Source organism: Phascolarctos cinereus, unplaced genomic scaffold (genome assembly GCF_003287225.1).
Source record: "Phascolarctos cinereus isolate Bilbo 61053 unplaced genomic scaffold, phaCin_HiC Scaffold_5;HRSCAF=322, whole genome shotgun sequence".
Lineage (NCBI taxonomy): Eukaryota > Metazoa > Chordata > Mammalia > Diprotodontia > Phascolarctidae > Phascolarctos > Phascolarctos cinereus.
This window is the reverse complement of record NW_027555958.1, coordinates 460,694,606-460,713,825: the sequence shown is the minus strand read 5'-3', so window position 1 is coordinate 460,713,825 and position 19,220 is coordinate 460,694,606. Positions and strand designations below refer to the sequence as shown.

Genomic DNA, 19,220 nt, shown 5'->3' with positions numbered 1-19,220 from the left:
TAATAATTAGTGGAAGATAAAAGCAGCAGCCCACGAGGCCATGACTGGGTATTGCAGCCGACGCAATTAGACTAGGGAACACGTGAAAAGCATGGTGGATATCTGGGTTCACCTTGGCCATTTGGGTAAATATGTGTTGTTGGGTAAGTCAATCTTTTGTGGCCTTAGTTTTTTTATCCATGAAATAATAATCTCCATAAATAATCTCCAGAGTCCCTTTTTCATCTCTAGCTATGATGACGATAGTGTGTAAGGCACAGAACTGAGCCAGGAACACTTGGGCTCCTGTCTTACTGCTCATGTGTCCCTTAGCTAGTGGTTCTCAAAGTGTGGATCCTCAGGGGGACCCAAGATCCTCTGAGGGAGGTCCATGAGATCCAACCCACTTTCACAATAGTATTAAACTATTATTTTCCCATTAAATACTCCTCCCTTCTACATGAGGCCAGATATTCTGCATTCTATTTCAACCAAAACAGTATATCACAATAGATTAAATGCAGAAGATATGAAAAATCAGCTGTCTTCTATTAAGGCAGATAGTGAAGAGATTTGCCAAAAATATGGAAAACAATGTCAATCTCACTAATTCTTTTTGGGAAATATATTTTTCATAAAAAATGTTATTTATGCTAATGTGTAATAAGTTTATTCTTATTTTTAAATGGATTAACAAATGAATGTTTAAAAATGGATGAGTTTTAATTTCTAAATATCAATAGATATAGCCCTCATAAACAAAAGCTCTTTGAGTCCTGAATAATTTTGAAGGTGTAAAGGGCTTGCAGAGGTGAGAGGTACACAAATGGTTTAGAATGCACATATTTTCCGATTTTTTTGGAGGTGCTAATTAATTATGCTCATTTTTCCTCTTCTTTCTTTCTTTTGTTTAAGAAAGTGCTGTTTGTTATACAGGCTGGCTTTATTGGAGGTAGATAAGGAGGAATATTGGAAGAAAGTATAGTGATATTAAAAAAAAAGCCAAATAGATTAATAGAAATTTATCCTTTTTTCCAAATAAGAGCATAAACATGTCCTGAGACCAAAAAGTTTGAAAACTGCTGTCCTAGGGAAATGACTTAACTGCTCTATGTCTCAGTTTCCACATCTTCAAAGAGAAGGGCTCTAAATCTACTGTAATCCTCTGACAACAAAGGGGGTCAAGGATAGGTGGTACAGTGGTTAGAGTACTGGGTCTGGAGTCAGGAAAATCTGAGTTCAAATCCTGCCTCTGACAGTGTGTGACCCTGGGAAAGTCCCCTAACCTCTGTTTGCCTCAGTTTCCTCAACTGTAAAATAGAGACCATAAGAGCACCTACCTCACAGGGTTGCTGTGAGGATCAAAGGAGATGATGTCTGTAAAGTGCCTAGCATAGTGCCCAGAACATAGTAGGGGCTCATTCTTTTCCCCTTCCAGACCAGACAAAATAAGATGGTCTTGAGATATCTCTGTTCTTTGTTTTGTGAAGTCTCTCTTCAGGAAAGATTCTCAAAAACTCTCAAAAGGGTTCTGATTCCAGGGCAGTAGGGAGCAAAACAGAAGAATAAGAGGCAAAGTGTGAACACATTTGGGTTAGACCCTAGGTTCCCTGACTTAGCAGCTGTGTGACCTCCCTGAGCCTTCTTGCCCCCTCTGCAAAATGGAGCTGATCCTGCAGACTCACCCATGGCTTCAAAGGCTCTGTGTTCTAAGAGAAAATCCTCGAAGGGCTAGAGAGCTGGGTGTTTTTACTGAGTTATGGCCTGGTCCTTACTTGGGACCCTTCAGCTATGGGGAAAAGAAGGAGTTCTAGCCGCGGAAGAGTCCAGGGCTACCCTCAGCCAAGTACACTTGTGTAAAATGAAACACGAATCCTTTGCTCTGACCTCGATCATGTTGGCAAAGAGCTTTCCATGAGAAAGATGGCTCTACCTTGATATAACAAATGCACATTGGGGCAGGACAGCATCCACCAGGACAAGTCAACCTTAGAGCAGGTGCCGGGGAAAAAAGGCTCTGACCCATCAGGGCGTCAATAAAGGAAGTAATAGAGTTACTGTTTGTGAACTAAACATTTTTTTCCCCAACAGATAATTAACTAAGGAAACAAGATCAGGCACCTTTAAGGTCATCCAGTCCAAGTCCCTCATTTTACAGAAGAAGAAATTGGCAGCCAGAGAGAGAGAAAATCATCTGTCTAAGGATATGCAGGTAGAAAATGTCAGAGCCATCATTTGAACTCAGGTCCTCTGTCCCCAGAACCGTCCCTATCTATTGTACCACAACAGCAGGAATCTTGGAGATGATGTAGTCCCAGAATCTCTGACTCCATCTGGCAAACGGAGGGCCAGAGAGATGAATCGACTTAGTCACAGTTACATAGACAGTGGCTTCCAGAAGCCTTTCCCAACCCCCCCCCCCCGAATTCTAGTGCCTTCTTTCTCTTGAACATTTCCAACTTATCCTGAATATCATTTGTTTATGCATAATTGTTCACATGTTGTCCCTCCCACTAGACTCTGAATCTTTGAGAATAGGGACTATCTTTTTTCTTTCTTTACGTATCCAGCACCTGGCACATAATTGGAGCTTAATAGATATTTACTGAATGACTGATCAGATCTGGCTGTTAGAGAACATTCAAACCAACTTCCTCATTTTAGAGATAATGAAACTGAGGCAGAGAGAGGAGTGACTTTTCTGAGGTCATTTATATTGTGAATATCAGAGCAAAGATTTGAACCCAGGCCCAACTGTGACATTCACAACACAGTGGCTAAAGGACTGGTCTTGGAATAGGAAAGACCTGGGCACAAGTCCTGACTCTGATAAAAACTTACTGTGTGTGACTACGGGTCACTTTACCATTCAATGCCCTGAACAACTCCCTAACCCTATTGGTTGGTTAATTGTTGTCATTCATGCTCAAAGAGGACCAAAATGGCATCCCCATGTTGGGGTGAAGGCACTAACAATAATATCAATAATAACGAACATTTGTAAAGCTACTTCAAGGTTTCCAAAGCCTTTTACCTATAATATCTTATTTAATCCTTGTAATAACCTTGTGAAGTAGTTAATATTATTATTCCCATTTTCCAGGCGAAGAAACTATTGTTTTCCCCATTTTCCAGGTCAAGAAAGGTTAAGCTGATGGCCAAGAGCCATAGAACTACTACTTGTCTAAAGAAGGATTTGAATCCAGGCCTACTGGACTCTAAACTTAGGCCTCTATTCATTATATCTTCTAAAACTCAAAGTTATAGATAAGCTGCCAATCCATGGCTGTGGAGGGAATTTCCATACCAGAAATCCCCCCCCACACTCATGAAAATTACTAAATGAAAGCTCGATGTGTAGTTGTGCATCATTATCATCCTCACCATATTTATCCTCAAAAGGCAAGACCTTTTTTTTTTAAATTGTCAATGATAATAACTGCTTTCCTTGACAACAAAGCTGATTCTCAGACCCAGCATCTCCAGGGTTCTGCATGCCAGAAGTCATTTTCCAGTGGGTTTCCAAACTCTACTGCCTCATTTTTTAGGGGTATACTGGAGAGGGAATTTACCAAATCTATATCCCTATTTCTCCCTGAGAAAACTTGAGCAGTGAAGATATTTGGAGGAGACTGGAGTCAATGTCTGGTGGTTTCTGACTGGTTTGACTAATGAGGCCTGGCCTTCCACAGTGCTGCTTTCAAATTTGGTCTTTTCTCTGAAGAACTGGGGTGGATAGGGGAAGGGACGGGAGAGACTTCTGGAATTCCAGCTATTTTATCTGATAGACTAATGAGTTCAGCAGAACCAAGAGCATTTGAAGGCAGATGAACTTTGCCATTCCTCTGTCAGTCAATGTCCTTACAAAGGGAGGGGAATTCCAAGCCCAGAAACAAGGGCCCTTTGTACTAGACTGTATCAGGTCATTAGCTCCAGCCCAAGGATTCCAGTTTACATTTTAATCCAAATACCTATTAATAGACCTCTTATTTCAGCCTCCAGAGAATAGCTTCCAAAGCCGAGCCTCTCTGCAGTGAAACTGGCCTTCTGTTTCTTGGGATTCCAGTAAAGGAAAGTGGCGATTTTTATACTGATCTCATTGGACAGACAGTGGGTCCCACCAGTACCAAGGTCCTGGTCCAGCCTGCCCCTGGCCACTGTGTCATGGGGGCTCACCTGTGGCTGACCTCCATCTTCCCTCCCTCCTGCATCAAGGTCGGAAGTGCAGTTGGCTGTTAGAGGACTGGTAGTCCACACAGTAAAGGCCAAATTCCCGTTTACAACTTTACATGAAATAGCCAGACCACTCTTAATTAAAACAACTGAATGTAGCAGGCAGGCCTGATTCTGGGCAAAGCCATCAACAAACTCAATGGGGCTTCTATGGATGGGGGCAGTGTGGCGCTGGGGCAGGAACACACTGGCTTTTGCATAAGATGACCTGGGTTCAAATCCTCCCTATTGAATAACCTCCATTGATTCAGTATCACCTCTAGGATCAAATATTAAACTCTCTGTTTAGCTTTCAAGGCCCTTCATCACCGGGCCCCTCCTATCTTTCAGTTTTCTTACAGACACCCCACTCCTCTCACCTGCTCAGTGATTCAGTAACGGGAGCTTCCTGCCCACTTCTCAGAAGTGATTCTCTAAGCATTTTCACCTTTCCTCATCAAATCTCAGCTGACATCCCACACTCTACAAATAAGAAGCCCTTCCTTGTCCTCCTGAATCTCAGAGCTTTTCCTTCACCATTATCTCCAATTTACCCTGTATATGTGCTAATTGTATAGCTGTTCACATGCTGTCTCTCCATTAAACTTTGAGTTTCTCTGGAGCAGGGACGGTTTTTTGTTTTATTTATTTAATTTTTGGTTGTATCCTCCATGCTTAACACTTTGTCTGGCACATAGTGGGAGCTTAATCAATACTTGCTGACTTGAAACCCAGCTCTATTTTTCAATCTTAGACCCAGACTCAACCCTTGGGTCTTTTGCTCACAAATCTATTAAGAGAAGCCTGTAGGAATGAGGTTTCACCGGAGGAGAAATCATTCTCCCTGACTCTTGCTGGAACCTGTATGGCGAGCAACTCAGGGCTCTCATGTGACGAAACACTTGGTCTGGCCCTTCATCAATGAACTTATGTAGTACCTTGTGCAGTAGGACTGCAAGAATGAGGAAGGCAGGGATCATCAAACCAGGTGTGGACCCTCTCTCCTAGTGCTCTGATTATTTTTTTTTGGGGGGGAAGGGTGTGCTGGCTTGTGATTGTACTGATGAACCCCTAACCTCATGCCTTTCCTATGATACCAGGCTGCTTCAGGCCCCCATGTTCACGAGTCTCCAAGGTAGGCAAAGAAATACAATGGGAAACTTACACATTAAGATTTCTAAGAGGAAATATAATGACAAAAGCCCATAATCCTTGGCCTCAAGTAGCTTAGCTGGGGCATTCCAATTAGGGAAAGGACTGTGGTGGAGGGGCAATATGTACATAGATAGAGAAATTGAAAATATATCCAAGGTTAAACAGACAAACAAACAAAACTAATCTCAGTATGTGTGGAGGAGACAGCACAGGACAAAAGAAAGAATGGTTGATTTGAAGTCAGAGGAACTGGGTTCAAATTCTGACTCCCTCCCATACTTCCTACCTGTGTAGCATTATCACTGAATCTCTCTGGGCTGTCTTCTCACTTGCAAAATGAAGAGTTTGGGCTGGACGGCTGCTGAAGGCCCTTCCAGCTCAAAATCTGGGATTTAGAAGAGTTTCTAGAGAGCTGTGTTGAGAAAAGCAAAGCTCGAGGGTTGTTGGCAGCAGGCAGGGGGAGGTGAACTGTGCATGTCAAGAGAGCTCTGGGCCTTTGGAACATTAACTCTCGCCTTGTCCCACTGGCCCGAGCTGTCCACTTAGTGGGTAGGACAGGCCTTTCCATCTCTCCCTCACTTACCAGTGATGTCAGCATGCATCTGCACAAAAAGAGGGTTCTTGCTGAGACCCCCACACAGAAACAAGGTGCTGATTGAATGGCCGGCTTCCTCCATCGTCTCCAGAATGTGACGTGTGCCAAGCTAAAAGGGCAAACCAGAGGTAGCGTTACTGGCGATGGAGAAGCAAAGAAGAAAGCGAGACAGACCCTCCAACGCCCACATACCCATTTAACGCAACATTCCAGGGCAAACAAGGGAGTCAATTCACAGGATGGGAATTTAAGAAATATATTCAGAGAAACAGAATGAGAGAGATGAAACAGAACCCAAAATGCTAAGGAAGGGAAGGGCCTTGAACCTTAAAATGTCAATGTAAGAACTGGAGGGAGCTGAGAACAGGGGATGTCAGAACTAAGGCGGGGCGTTTAGAACTGGGGATGTCAGGGCTGGGGAGGGCCTTAGAGATCATATTGTTCTACTCTATCATTGTATAAATGGGGCTCAAAGATCCCAAGAAACTTAAAGGTAACATGACATTCCTTTGAAAGGAAAAGGTTCATTAGCAAGATCCAGTAGAGAGTATAAGGTAATGGGGACTTGTTCTGTCAAGAGCAGGGTCAGCTGGGGCTTTCCACAATGCTGCTGACTAGAAATGTAAACTTCTGAATCTAACTCTTAGAAGGCCCACATACCAGGAGTAAGGTCTGAGGACCGAGTTGCCAGGGTCACAGTCTATGTACGGGGAAGCCTGGTCAATCTTCAGCATTCAGGGGCTGAGCTGAGCATCGTGGCTAATCAATTGGTTAATTATGTCAACATTTGATAATTTTGGGGGTGAACCTGAGTTGCCAACCTTATTCTGAAATAGTTATCCCTTCCTCATTGTGACTTTCCCCATTGTGTTTTCCATATACCTCGGGGTTGCAGAAGAAATTAAATGGGATTTTTGGGGGAGTTTTGTGGAAGCTGCAGATGACATGCAAAGGCCAGCAGATGACACAGAGCCATGATAAAATACTTAATCAAAATTTTACAATATGGTACTGTTGACACCCCATGAAAGAAAAAGAAGAAATTCAGACTTGCTCTCTGGTACAAAGGGAGGGCCCAAAATTTTTATACAGATTTTCCATATTGTAGAGGCACCATGTCCCTAAAGCCCTTGCAATGTGGAAGGTATAACAGTAGACATAATTTTCAGCAAAGGGGAAACTTTTATCTCTTTGCATTTCATCATAGTTGTAATATCTGTATTTCACCAATGGAGTCTGTGACCCATCTAATCTCATGCACTTCTTTTTCAGATCCATGGATTTCCAACGTTCTGATGACCTTCATTTCTACTACTCTGGTCGACACCAGTCCTGCACTTGAGCTGGGTCCCTTCAGCCCTCAATTATGCTAAGTGATATGCTGGGGAAACCAGGGTTTGGTTTTTTTTTTTCCTAATCTCAATCACATCTTGTAAAGGTGTAGTAAATGTCCGTCCTTCCTTCCTTCCTTCCTTCCTTCCTTCCTTCCTTCCTTCCCTCCTTCCTTCCTTCCTTCCTTCCTTCCTTCCTTCCTTCCTCCCTTCCTTCCTTCCTTCCTCCCTTCCTTCCCTCCTTCCTTCCTCCCCTCCTTCCTTCCCTCCTCCCTTCCTTCCCTCCTTCCTTCCTCCCCTCCTTCCTTCCTTCCTTCCTTCCTTCCCTTCCTTCCCTCTTTCCTTCCTTCCCTCCTTCCTTCCTTCCTTCCTTCCTCCCTTCCTTCCCTCCTTCCTTCCTCCCCTCCTTCCTTCCTTCCTTCCTTCCTTCCTCCTTCCTTCCTTCCTTCCTTCCTCCTTCCCTCCCTTCTTTTTTTCCACTTCCCTTCCTCCTCTTCTCCCCAAACTAGGAGTATATAAGGTCCTACATGAGTACAGAATGTTTCATAAAAAAATTTCATGCTTTTGTATCCTCAGCACTGGACAGACAGTCTGGCACATAGCAGGTAGTTCATAAATACTTGTTGGTTAATTGTTTTGGTTAACTTGGTTAATCGCTTGGTCTCCCAGCTATAAAAATAATCTTTCCAATGCAAACAAAACTTCTAGACTCAAGATGCCCAAATCAGAACTTAATATCTTTCTCCCCCAACCCTCTCCTCTCCTGAACTTTGCTATTACTGTTGAAAGGACTGCCATCCCAGTCATCCAGGCTCAAAATCTTGGTTTCTTCTCCTACTCCTGTGGAAGACTCCCCCCCCCCGCCAATCTGTTATGGGGTCACAAAGAGTACAAGATTTTTGAAATGACTGAACTACAACAACAAATATGTACCTAGTTATTTATATATTAGCTTGCTCTTTAGAATGTAATCTTCTTCAGGGAAGGAGGTGTTTTCATTTTTTTGTGTCCCAGTACTTAGCATGGGTGGGATGCCTGGCTCATAGCAGGTGGTTAATGGTGACTTTTAGATCACCTCCTCAGCCTACAGACCTTTGTACAGGTGTCTGTCCTGTCTGGGATGCACCCTCACCTTCACCTATTTCATGAACCCCCAACTTCCTTCAAAGTAAAGCTCCAGGGTCACTTCTACACAAGGACTTTCTAGATCCTGTCCAATCATTAACAGCACTTTGTATGCACTTCCATGTTCTTATTTGTCATCCTAAGAGAATGTAGTCAGTCTTCTTAAGGGAAAAGCCTCAGTTTTGAGTTTGCATGCTCTTCCTGGAGCAAAGCTCCTGAAATCAGTGGCACATAATAAACGTTACTGACTTGCTATCTGGAGGTTCATCTCTGGTTATGGTGAAGACTGTGGCTGTATCTAACTGTTGGCTAGAATTCTCCTTCTCCTTCAAGTCTCACAGACCCAAAACTGTAAAATCCTTTCTCCCTCTCCCTAAATGCCCCAACAAAGGCGAATGAGAGAAAATTGTTGTGTGTTTACCTGCCTGGAAAAAATGTTTTAATCAGGGAAAAATTTAAATTGAAATTAGTCTAGTCTACTATGGGGGAAAAAAAACGTTAACTTAATTCCATCATGAAGAAATGCAAATCTGGGGGTTTCAAATGCAAATTGTATTTTTTTTTCTTTTAAAAGGTTTACTGTTGAAAAGAAAACTATAGATTAACAGCCTATGGACAAAAGCTATTGTTTGACAAGATTTTCAATTAAGCATGGTTATTTTTTTTTTGACTTAAAGAAAGGTTCCATACAGTTCCATGTACCTTTAATCACATTCCTCATTCATTACTGTCCTATTCCTACAGAATATTAACAACCCAATTGCTGATACTGTCCAAAGGAGGAATTTGTTCAATTTCAGCTTGTCAACAACAAATAGGTGCTGGCGTATTGTTCTCAGCTGGTGAAGCAGAATGTTATTTTACTCCATTTACCGTCCTGGGAAATGTATCTGTTATCTCCATGCTTCATTAGAACCATCATCATTTTACTTAAAGGTCAGCACACACAGATACTTTTCCAAAATGAATTGTACTCACGGTAATTCAAATTACTCTACAATAAAGTCCTATCTAAAAGCCTTTCTCTTAAAAGCCTCCCTACAATGATATTGTAAAGGTCATTAAGACAATGGATAGCCTAAATACGAAAGTTGTTAATACCCATGTGCCACTTATGATAAGTACATTAAGTACACAATTGATTTTCAGAGTGTGTGGGACTTGGAAAAACAGGGCTGCTTCTTTTTCCTACTTTAAATTGACTGCATTTATAAAGCGCTAGGGCTTCTCCTGTAATATTCTTCCAGAAAGAGTAACTATGAGGCAATCTGAGTCTGGATTACTGGCTTCCTCTTGGCCCAAATAATCATGAAAACTGTTTCTAAAATGTTATGTAAAAAATTAAAAAGAAGACTAATACATTTTCTTTCACTCACCTTCTCCATATAGCCTGCCCAAATATAGATCAAAGATAAAGTCATGACGTGCGGGGCTTGGACATGGAACTCACTCGGCTGTTTTTATTTTCTGCTTCCAATATGAGGTGAGGTTCATTTGAAAAGAACCAGTTGTTCATTTAGAAGAGATCAGAAGATTTTAATGGAATATAAAGCCAATGTTAGTCAGTGGTGTGATAGGGCTTCCAAAAAACTAATATGAGCTCAGGCTGCATTAGCAGAGGCATGAAGTCTACATGAATATGGAAGTGGTAGCACTGTTGTATTCTTTTGGGTTAGGTGGGCTTTGAAGATCCTTCCCACTGAGATACTGTTGAATTGAGGGCTTGGTCAGTCCAGAATGCAGTCCTTCAAGGCTGCCTGGTTCCAGTGCCCAAGGATGCTTGGGGAGCTTCCTTCCACACATATGTAATGGAAGGTCTTGCCCTCTACTTCAAAGCCTACATAAGGATTCTGTGACTGTTTCCTGCCTCCCTACTGTGTGGTGGTGCAAAGCCTTTGGCTTTTCTCAGTTGCTGGAATCTCAGTTGTGAGAATGTTTGTAGCTACCACGGTATGTTCGAGTCCACTCTTCCCAGGACCAACCTGTAGATGGAAGAGTTTGTCCCATTTTGGTTCTATATTATAATACTTTGGGTCTTATATCTTTTCAATAAACATCCCTTTGAAAAAACTAACTGACGTTAATGTATGATATTCAGGAGAAATTGACTGGTTGAACTGAAAGTTAGGTACTGATCACTGGGAAGGGAAAATGATATGAGGGTAGTAAACACTGGTGGACTGATATTTCTGGGGAGCAAACTGGATTGGGGCTTGCCCACTGACCTTTGCATGTAGTCCTAGATCAATGAGGAGAAGATGAAGCTCACCATTCTCTGGGGACTCAGTTTGACAATGGGAGTGGGAGTCAGGATAAGGATCGCTAGTGTCTTATGTACCTGATGAAATATGTCCCCACCCTTCAGCTACAGAATAGAAAATAGTCTCACCTCTGATGTTACCTGTGTTATCTTGAGCAAGACATTTGACCTGACTGGGCCTCAGTTTCCCTATTTGTAAAGTGAGGAAGTTGGACTGAATGATCTCTGGGGTTTCCTGCCCCTCTAAATCTGTGATCCTATGATTTTGTCACAACTCCCCTGGGCCTCAGTGTCTTCATCTGTAAGATGAGGGCTGTTGGACTCAATGGCCTTTGCGACGCCTTCCTCCTCTAGATCTGTGACTAAGTTTCTTCTGTGGTTGATTCATGTAGCTCTCTTCTTTGGTCTTACTTCTCTTTGGCATGATGATTGGTGGCAGTATTATCTGTTTTATCTTGTGTCTTCATGCCCAAACGATTCAATTGCTTTGACCGATTAATTGTATCAATTAACCCTATCTTAATTCGATAAAATAAAATCAAACAAGTTCTTTGAATTATTCCACTGGTTGGGGACCATATTCAACTCTGGGTAGCATCTAACAGTACCGACAGTAGTATTCATGAATGGGCACTTGATAAATATTACTTGCTGATGAAGCAAAATGTAAAAGGGCACCCGATTTGAAGGCTGAAGATGAATATGCACATCCTGTTTCTCTGGGGCCATGGGCAAGTCACCAAACCTCTCCGGGCTTAAGTCAAAGGTATAACTAAACGGACAATAACTGTGGACTTGCCTTTTGGAAAACACTTTTTTTTGGATAACTTTATTTCGATACAATTGGTTTCCTTCATAATCCTATACACTTTATTTTATGCATTTAAAAACATTATTTTGAGAAGGAGCCTGTAGGCTTCATCAGACTACCAGAGTGGTCCAGGACCCAAAAAAGATGAATACCTCCCAGAATTAGTCAGGCTCTAAATTTTTTCCAGCTCTAATAGTCTCTGATTCCAGAGGTGTTAGGATTAACACCTAATTAATCTTCGGTGATCAGTTGTCCCTAATCAATCAATCACCATTCATTGACCAAGCGAGGTCTTAGGGATCGAAAAGAAGAGGAAAACGGCCATCTTTTCAAAGAGTTTATGTTCTCTTGGGGAGAAAGCTCTAAGCCTTCACATCTCTATGGCTTTAAACTCCAAAGCTGTATGGAAACAGGAGTGCTTTATACTCGAACTTTTTGGTTAATTTGTTTTGCAAACGGCTATTTTTTCTTGTCAGCTTTTCTGACAGCGGGCCATGCTCACAGAATACGTGGAGTCTCACTTTTCCCTTTACCACGAAGGAAATTCGGGGACATAAGTCAGATCAGCATTCGAGAACACCAAATAATAAGCAAATCATTCAAAGCTGATGTCCTTGGACTATGTGTTACATGGAGTTATTGCCAGAGTGGGCAAGGACCTTTGGGAGCCTGTCACTCTGGGTGAGCAAGATATTAGAAGTCTTTTTGGTGAGTTCCTGTTTAATTCAGAATCTTTTCTTCTAGAGCATGGAATAACATATGAGGAAGCACCCCTGAATCAAACTCCATGGAAGTCATCAAATTTACCTGTTTCCTGCCAGAGAGGCAATAGACAAATGAGATTGACATTTTTGGACATGGCCAATGTGAGAATTTGTTTTGCTGCACTTCAGTGTTTGTCATGAGGGTTTTCTTATTATTTAATATATAATAGGTATATATATATATATATATATATATATATATATATATATATATATGTACATATATATGTATATGTATATATGTGTGTGTGTGTGTGTGTGTGTGTGTGTGTGTGTGTGTGTGTTTCCATGGCGGGGCAGTGAGAGGCAGAGATATTAAATGTTTGGTTAAAAAAAAAGATAAAAAAATTTTTTTAAATTAAAAAAAGAGATATTCAGATGCTTACAGCAATGGCTTGAACTGTGGCCAGGTAGAGAAGAGCCAGATCATCAAGGTTATGAGACAGTCTCAATCCTGTGACCTGCACAGATTGGAGGGGAGAGAGAGAGAAAGAACAAGAACAAATTTACAAGTGTGGCATTCAGGGAAGGGGGCATTTCCCATGAAAGACATTCAGGCATGTTTTCGTGTTGTAATGAGTTCAAATGCAAATCCTCTCTTTGTGAGCCAGATGTGAACTACAGCCTAAGCCTTTTTTGCTTCAGAAATAGGGGTGGGAGTGGGGGAGGGAGAATGCCCAAAATAAGAGGGAGAGAGGGGAACACAGCAGTCAAACCACTGTGGGAACATGAACATGACACCTTGGGATGTTTTTTTCCCCCTCATACAACCATGGAGGGGCATCTACAGAATGTAGGTTAGTAGTTATAATACAAGCTAACACTTATATACCACTTTAAGATTTGGAGGATTTATTTATCATATCTGAGCGTCACAAATAACCTAACAAAGTTAGGGAGACACTGCAGGTGTAATTTTCTCCTTTTGATAGATGAAGAAAACAAGGCTCAGAGAATTTATGTGAGTCATACGAGAACAGTTTTATCACCACTGGAGGGAACCTTTGACAACATCCAGTCTAATCTGGCTTATTTTTCAGCTAAGGAATGAAAGACTCCCAAGTTCTAAAATGATTATGATGGTACAGTGCATACAGCACCAGACCGGGAGTTAGGAAGATCTGAGTTCAAATCTAGCCTCAGACATGTACTAGCTGTGTGACTCTTGACAAATCGCTTCACTCTGTTTGCCTCAGTTTCCTTACCTGTAAAATGAGCTGGAGAAGGAGATGGCAAACCACCCCAGTACCTTGGCCAAGAAAATCCCAAATGGGGTCAGGAAGAGTTGGACACAACTGAAAATGACTAAATGATAACATCAAAGATCTGGCTTAAGTCTTGCTCTGCTGCTATTTGTGTAACCTTCAGAAAATTGCATTCACTCTCTGATCCTCAGCTTTCTCATTCAAGAACCTCAGTTTACTTTTCTGTAAAATGGGGGTAATAAGTACAGCACCCACTTCATAGGGTTTTAGGGAAAGAGTTATACAGACATAAGCTATCCTTAGCATTATAATTTTATCGAGGGGTTTTTAACCCAGGGTCCATTCTTTACAAAAATATTTTGATAACTTAATTTCAATATAATTGGTTTCCTTTGTAATCCTATTATTTTATTTTATGCACTTAAAAACACTTAGGCAACTAGTAGACAGAACACTAGATCTGGAAAGAGAGAATTAAAATCTGGCTTAAGACTCTCACTAGCTGTGTGATTCTACTCAAGTCATTTAAGCATCATCTGCCTTAGTTTCCTCATCAGGAAAATGAGTATAATAGCACCTGCCTCCCAAGGTTGTCACGGGGATCAAATGAGATAGCATTTGGAAAGTGCTTTGCAAACCTTAAAGGGATATATAAACGCTAGTGATTGTTGGGAAGAGGGATCCAGGACACAGAAAAATAATAAGGTTACAAAGCCCTGATTTAGGGACTCTTCTCTTCCAACTTGAAATTCTAGATCCTAAAGGCCCTTTTTGCTCAGATCTCTCATCTCACAGATGAGGAAATTGAGCTCCAGGAAGAAAAAATGAACTTATACATAGCTATAACATGACTTGTGTTTTGTGGGCTTAACCCCTCAATCTTCTGGCCCCTGGGTCAGGTTTTTTTTTTTTCCCTCTATGATATGCTATAATTAATCAACTTCCAGGTTTCTCCCAGCTCTAAATCTATGACTCTGGAACTTTAAGGAATGAAGAATGTAGCTCTTTTTACCATTTAGCTTATGAGTTCACCAGCTCATCAATTTAAAACTGGAAGAGACCAGGCCTTGTAATCACACTCTCTCATTTTACAGGTAAGGAAACTGAGGTCCCTAGAGGTTAAGTGACTTGCTCAAGGTCACATGGGTCAGAATTTTAACCTGTGTTCCTACTCCCAAACCAGTGTTCTCCCGTGGTCAAGACGCCATCACCAGGCTTACATCCTTTTCTCTTGGGGCTTTTCCCACTTGGTTACGAGCCCAGGAACCTGCTAAATGTGCATCTTTAGCTCTCACCTCTTCCCCATTCCCCTGAGACTGTTCTGCTAAAACTTGTTTTCTGAGACCAATTGTCAGGTTTTAAAACCACAAGTCAAAATGAGGATGGAGACACCTCACGTAGAAGGCATTATCTTACTAAATGATGTTGGCTGGGCCTCTTCTGCATCATTTCCTCTTCTAAACCTTCCTTCAGATCTCAAAACGCACCCATAGACTTTTTTTTTTAAATGAGTCTGAGTTTCTCGGTGATGGTAAAAGGTATGTAAAGTGTGACTTGCTGATTGATGTCAATTTTCAAAATTAAACATTGCAATGGAAATGATATTAGCAACAAAACAAACAACTAAATTCATTTAGTAACATTTGACTTTTAAGTCAATTTCAGAGCAAATAGTATTAATATATATTTTCTCTCCCTCTCTCTCCAAATCTCCACGGGAGTTCTTTGCCAATGCATGCTCATTCACTTTCCCAAATATTTTCATAGTTAGTGTGTTCTCCATTCTGCTGGTTCTGCCTTTTCCCCTTTTCATTATTTTATAAAGGCCTTTCCACATTTCTTTGTACTCCTTATCCCTATCTTTCTTAACTATGTTAAAGAATTCAATTTCATTGATTAAAGGTTTATGAATGGAGGTGAGACAGAACATAGCAGTGCCTGGAAAATGGAACACAGAATCAGAGAGATCTGCCATAGATGGATTATATTACCCTGAGCAAGATGCTTAGACTCTCAGTGGTGCAAGCAACTCTCTGAGACTGATGAAAGAGAGAAAGAAAGAGGTAGAGGCAGAGAAACAGAAAAACAGAGAAAGAGACAGGAGAGATGAGACAAAGAACCTGACCTGATCGATTGCCTTTGAACCTCACTACAACCCTGTGGGTTGGATGCTATTACAATGCTCACATTTTAAAAATGAAGAAACTGAGGCTCAGAAAACTTAAATAACTTGTCTAGGGTCACAGAACTTGTAAATGTCCCAGGCATAAAAGAAAGTCATGTGTACCAAGTCTGGAAAGGTAGGTTAGGGTCAGTCTATGAAGTACTTTAATTATGAGTTTATATTTTATTCCAGAAGCAATAGGGAGCCAGTGGAGTTTATTGATTGGGAGGAAGGGTTGGGATTCAGGAAAACCTCTTTGGTAAGTATGTGGAAATGGATTGCAATGGAGAGAGACTAATGAGAAAGCTATTACAACAGACCAGGTGATAGGTGATGAGGACTTGACATTGTCTGAGTAGAGAAAGGGATACATGCTAGACCCATTGTCAAGCTAGAAAGTACAAGATTTGGTCTGTAATTAGATATATAGCTGAGAGTGAATGAGGTGTCAAGGATGACATGGAAGTTTCAAGCTTGGGTGACAAGGAGTGTGATGGCCAGCTCAAGAGTAATGGGGGAGTCTGGAGCTAGGGAGGGCTTAGGTGGAAAGATGATAAGTTCTGTTGTGGATAGGTTGTGTTTGAGTTTGAGATGCCAGTGAGACACCCAGTTGGAAATATCCAATAGGCTACTGGTGGTAAAGGACAGGAACTCAGGAGAAAAACAAGAGCTATATGTATATGTATAGACCTGGGAATCCTCTATATGGAGATGATAATAAAACTTGTTAGTTCAATTGGGAGCTGATTAGGTCATTGAGATAAAGTACATATAGAGAAAAGAATAGAGCCTTAAAAGACATCACGATTAGAGAGCACAACAAGGATAAAGGTCAAATAAAAGAGAATGAGAAATCAGACGAGTAGGAGGACAAAGAGGTGGCATTGTCATTATTCATATCCAGTTGTTGTTCAGGAACTTTTCAGGTTTTTCAGACACTTTGTGATCCCATTCGGGGTCTTCTTGGCAAAAATACTGGAGTGGTTTACCATTTTCTAATCCAGTTCATTTTACAGATAAGGAAACTGAGGCAAATAGAGTTAAGTGACTTGGCCAGGGTCACACAGCTGGTAAGTGTCTGAGGCTGGATTTGAACTCAGGTCCTCCTGACTCCAGATCTGGTGCTCTATCCACTGCACCACCTGCCTGCCAGAGTCAAGATTTTTAAACTCAGTTCTTCCTGAATTCCTGATTCCAAGTCTAGGACTCTATCCTTTATTCTTTGCTGCCTTTCTTAAATTTGGACTTATTGTTTCTTCCCAGGAGAATGTAAGATCCCAGAGGCTAGGGATGTTTCCTTCTTTGTTTTTGTTCTGCATGGTGCCTGGCACACAGCCAGCAATCAATAAGTTAATCAATGAATCAACCAATAAGCACAAATTAATTCTTTATGAGAAATATTTTTTGAATTGTATGAAACCTATATTCTTTACAAGTTATTACACTCCCAAACTTCCTGAGCACATCAGGAGTCTCACCTGTAGTTATGTAAATCCCTACAAAGGTTGGTATTATGTCTTTCCTCTAAATCATCATCGGGCGTGCACTTCGGCCCACTACAACCTCCAGTAAAAGGGGTCTGGCTCTAGCAGACATTGCCTGGGCCACCGACTGCAACCAGTGGTGAGCGAGTCTCCTGCTCTGCCCGCTCCTCCCTTGCTCCCATAAGCCATTGAGAAAGGCATCCATGGGGCTCCAGAGGCTTCCTTCCTCTTCCCCAAATAATGCAGTCTTTGAATCACTCTCTTCTGTCCGTCTTCCCAACATGAATCTGCTCCATTGTAATTGAAAGTCTGACTGCTTCCCATCTGTACAGTCTTCTTGTAAGATTCAGCTCTGGGTCTAGCTTCTCCAGGAGACTTTTCCCAGTCCTGCAGCTGTTAGTGTCTCCCTCTCTCTAAGGCTACCCTCCATTTATTCTGTATTGATCTGCTATGAATCTATTCATGCATATACTGTCTCCTCGCCCCTCCCCTAGAATGGAAGCCCCTTGGGGATTTATTCATTCCTACTCTTGCCTTTTGCTCACCAGCACTTCGTGTCTGGCATGTGTTGAGTCTTTTTTTCAATTGCGTCTCAGTCTTACATGACCCCATTTGGGGTTTTCTTGGCAGAGACACTGGAACGGTTTGTCATTCCCTTCTCCAGATCATTTTAAGGATAAGGAAACTGAGGCAAACAGGATTAAGTGACTTGCGCAGGGTCACTCAGCTGGTAAGTGCCTGGATCCACATTTGAACTCAAGTCTTCCTGACTCTAGGCCGAGCACTCTAACTACTGTGCCAGTTAGCAGCTATTGGCACAATAACTACTTAATGAATGTTTATTGATTAACTGATTGATCATCACCCCAACAAGTACCAAATTGCCCAAATAAAGCACACTTTGATTCTCCCTGTAATAGTCTATGTAAGGGTGCTTCTTTTTTATTATTGATTTTTTTAGGGGTGGAGATCTGGACCTGTAATTTAATCACTGTAAAGTAACTCTCAGTGTGGAAACTTTCTCCAGGGTTATAGACTGGAATGTGGCATAATGGGTAGAAGACAGGCCCTGGGCTTTTGGAAGATCTAGATTCAAGCACTGACTGACACTTCCTACAAGGACTGTGTTCCTTGGGGCAATCGGCCTGTCACTTCTTTTGGCCACACTTTCTTCATTTGCAAAATCAAGGGGCTGGGCTTCTTAATCTGAAATCTATGATTTTTTTTTTTTATTTTGATGAATGTATTTCAATAGAATTAATTTCCTTTGTGATTCCATGTATTTTATTTTATGCATTTAAAAAACTGATTCTGAGAAGGGATCCATAGGCTTCATCCAAACTGCCCAAGGGTCCAGGACCTAAAGAACCCCTGGGTCAGATGAACTCCAAAGTGTGACGCAGTAGAAACAGCCCTGAACTGGGAATCACAGAGTGAGTTGGAATCCTGGATTGAACTCAGATCCTCCTGAATCCAGGGCCAGTGCTCTATCCATCTTGCCACCTAGCTGCTCCCACACCCAACTCCTGACACTCAGTTGTGGAACCCTGAGTAAGTCCCTTCCCTTCTCTGAGACTCAGTTTCCTCCTCTGTAACATGAGAAAGTTATCCTAGATGATCCTTGTAAGGGCCCTTGTAGCTTGCATGCCCCTACATACTTTTGAACCTATGCGCCATGTACTTTTCTCAGGTCCCACAGCCTGAGAGTCACAGAGAAGGCTCTATGTCCCATAGCAACCTGAGTTCTCCTTGCCTCTCTATACCTCCCTTCTTCTCTTTGACACCACTTTTAATCAACACTTGCAGTCTAGACTGTGCAATGTGAATGGCCCTGACTCATGGACTGAAGGTCCAAGTTGATGTCCAGCTGTTCTGAGTGAGAGCATGGGAGGCACTATTTACATGGCACTACCTAGGAGTGGGGTGGAAAACACCACTTAGAAAACTTCCAAAATTGAAGAAAGGGGCTCAGGATTTTCAGCAAGTCAGTCTCTGGGAGAATCAGCAGCTGTAAAAAGTCAGAAACAACCTGTCCAGGGATCTGGTCTTGGCTCAGAAACATCTTGAGTTTTCATCCAATTTCAGAAGTAGACAACGGTAAAGACACATCAGCCAGGACCTCACCACCCAATGGG

The 19,220-nt window shown here is 41.8% G+C and overlaps 1 protein-coding gene across 4 annotated transcripts in view; it reads right to left on the bottom strand.

Annotated features, from left to right (window-relative positions):
* Window positions 1-19,220, bottom strand: part of FGGY (FGGY carbohydrate kinase domain containing) — a 544,879-nt gene that overhangs the window by 86,113 nt on the left and 439,546 nt on the right. For all 4 annotated transcript variants that reach the window (XR_013487452.1, XM_020993102.2, XM_020993097.2 and 1 more), the window contains exons 12-13: window positions 12,619-12,693; window positions 5,930-6,050 (exon numbers count right to left, since the gene is read on the bottom strand). Coding sequence is in view for 3 of the 4 variants with exons in the window: in XM_020993102.2 (XP_020848761.1) it covers window positions 5,930-6,050; window positions 12,619-12,693 (196 nt within the window). In the remaining variant the exon portion in view is untranslated. The remainder of the gene's footprint in view (window positions 1-5,929; window positions 6,051-12,618; window positions 12,694-19,220) is intronic.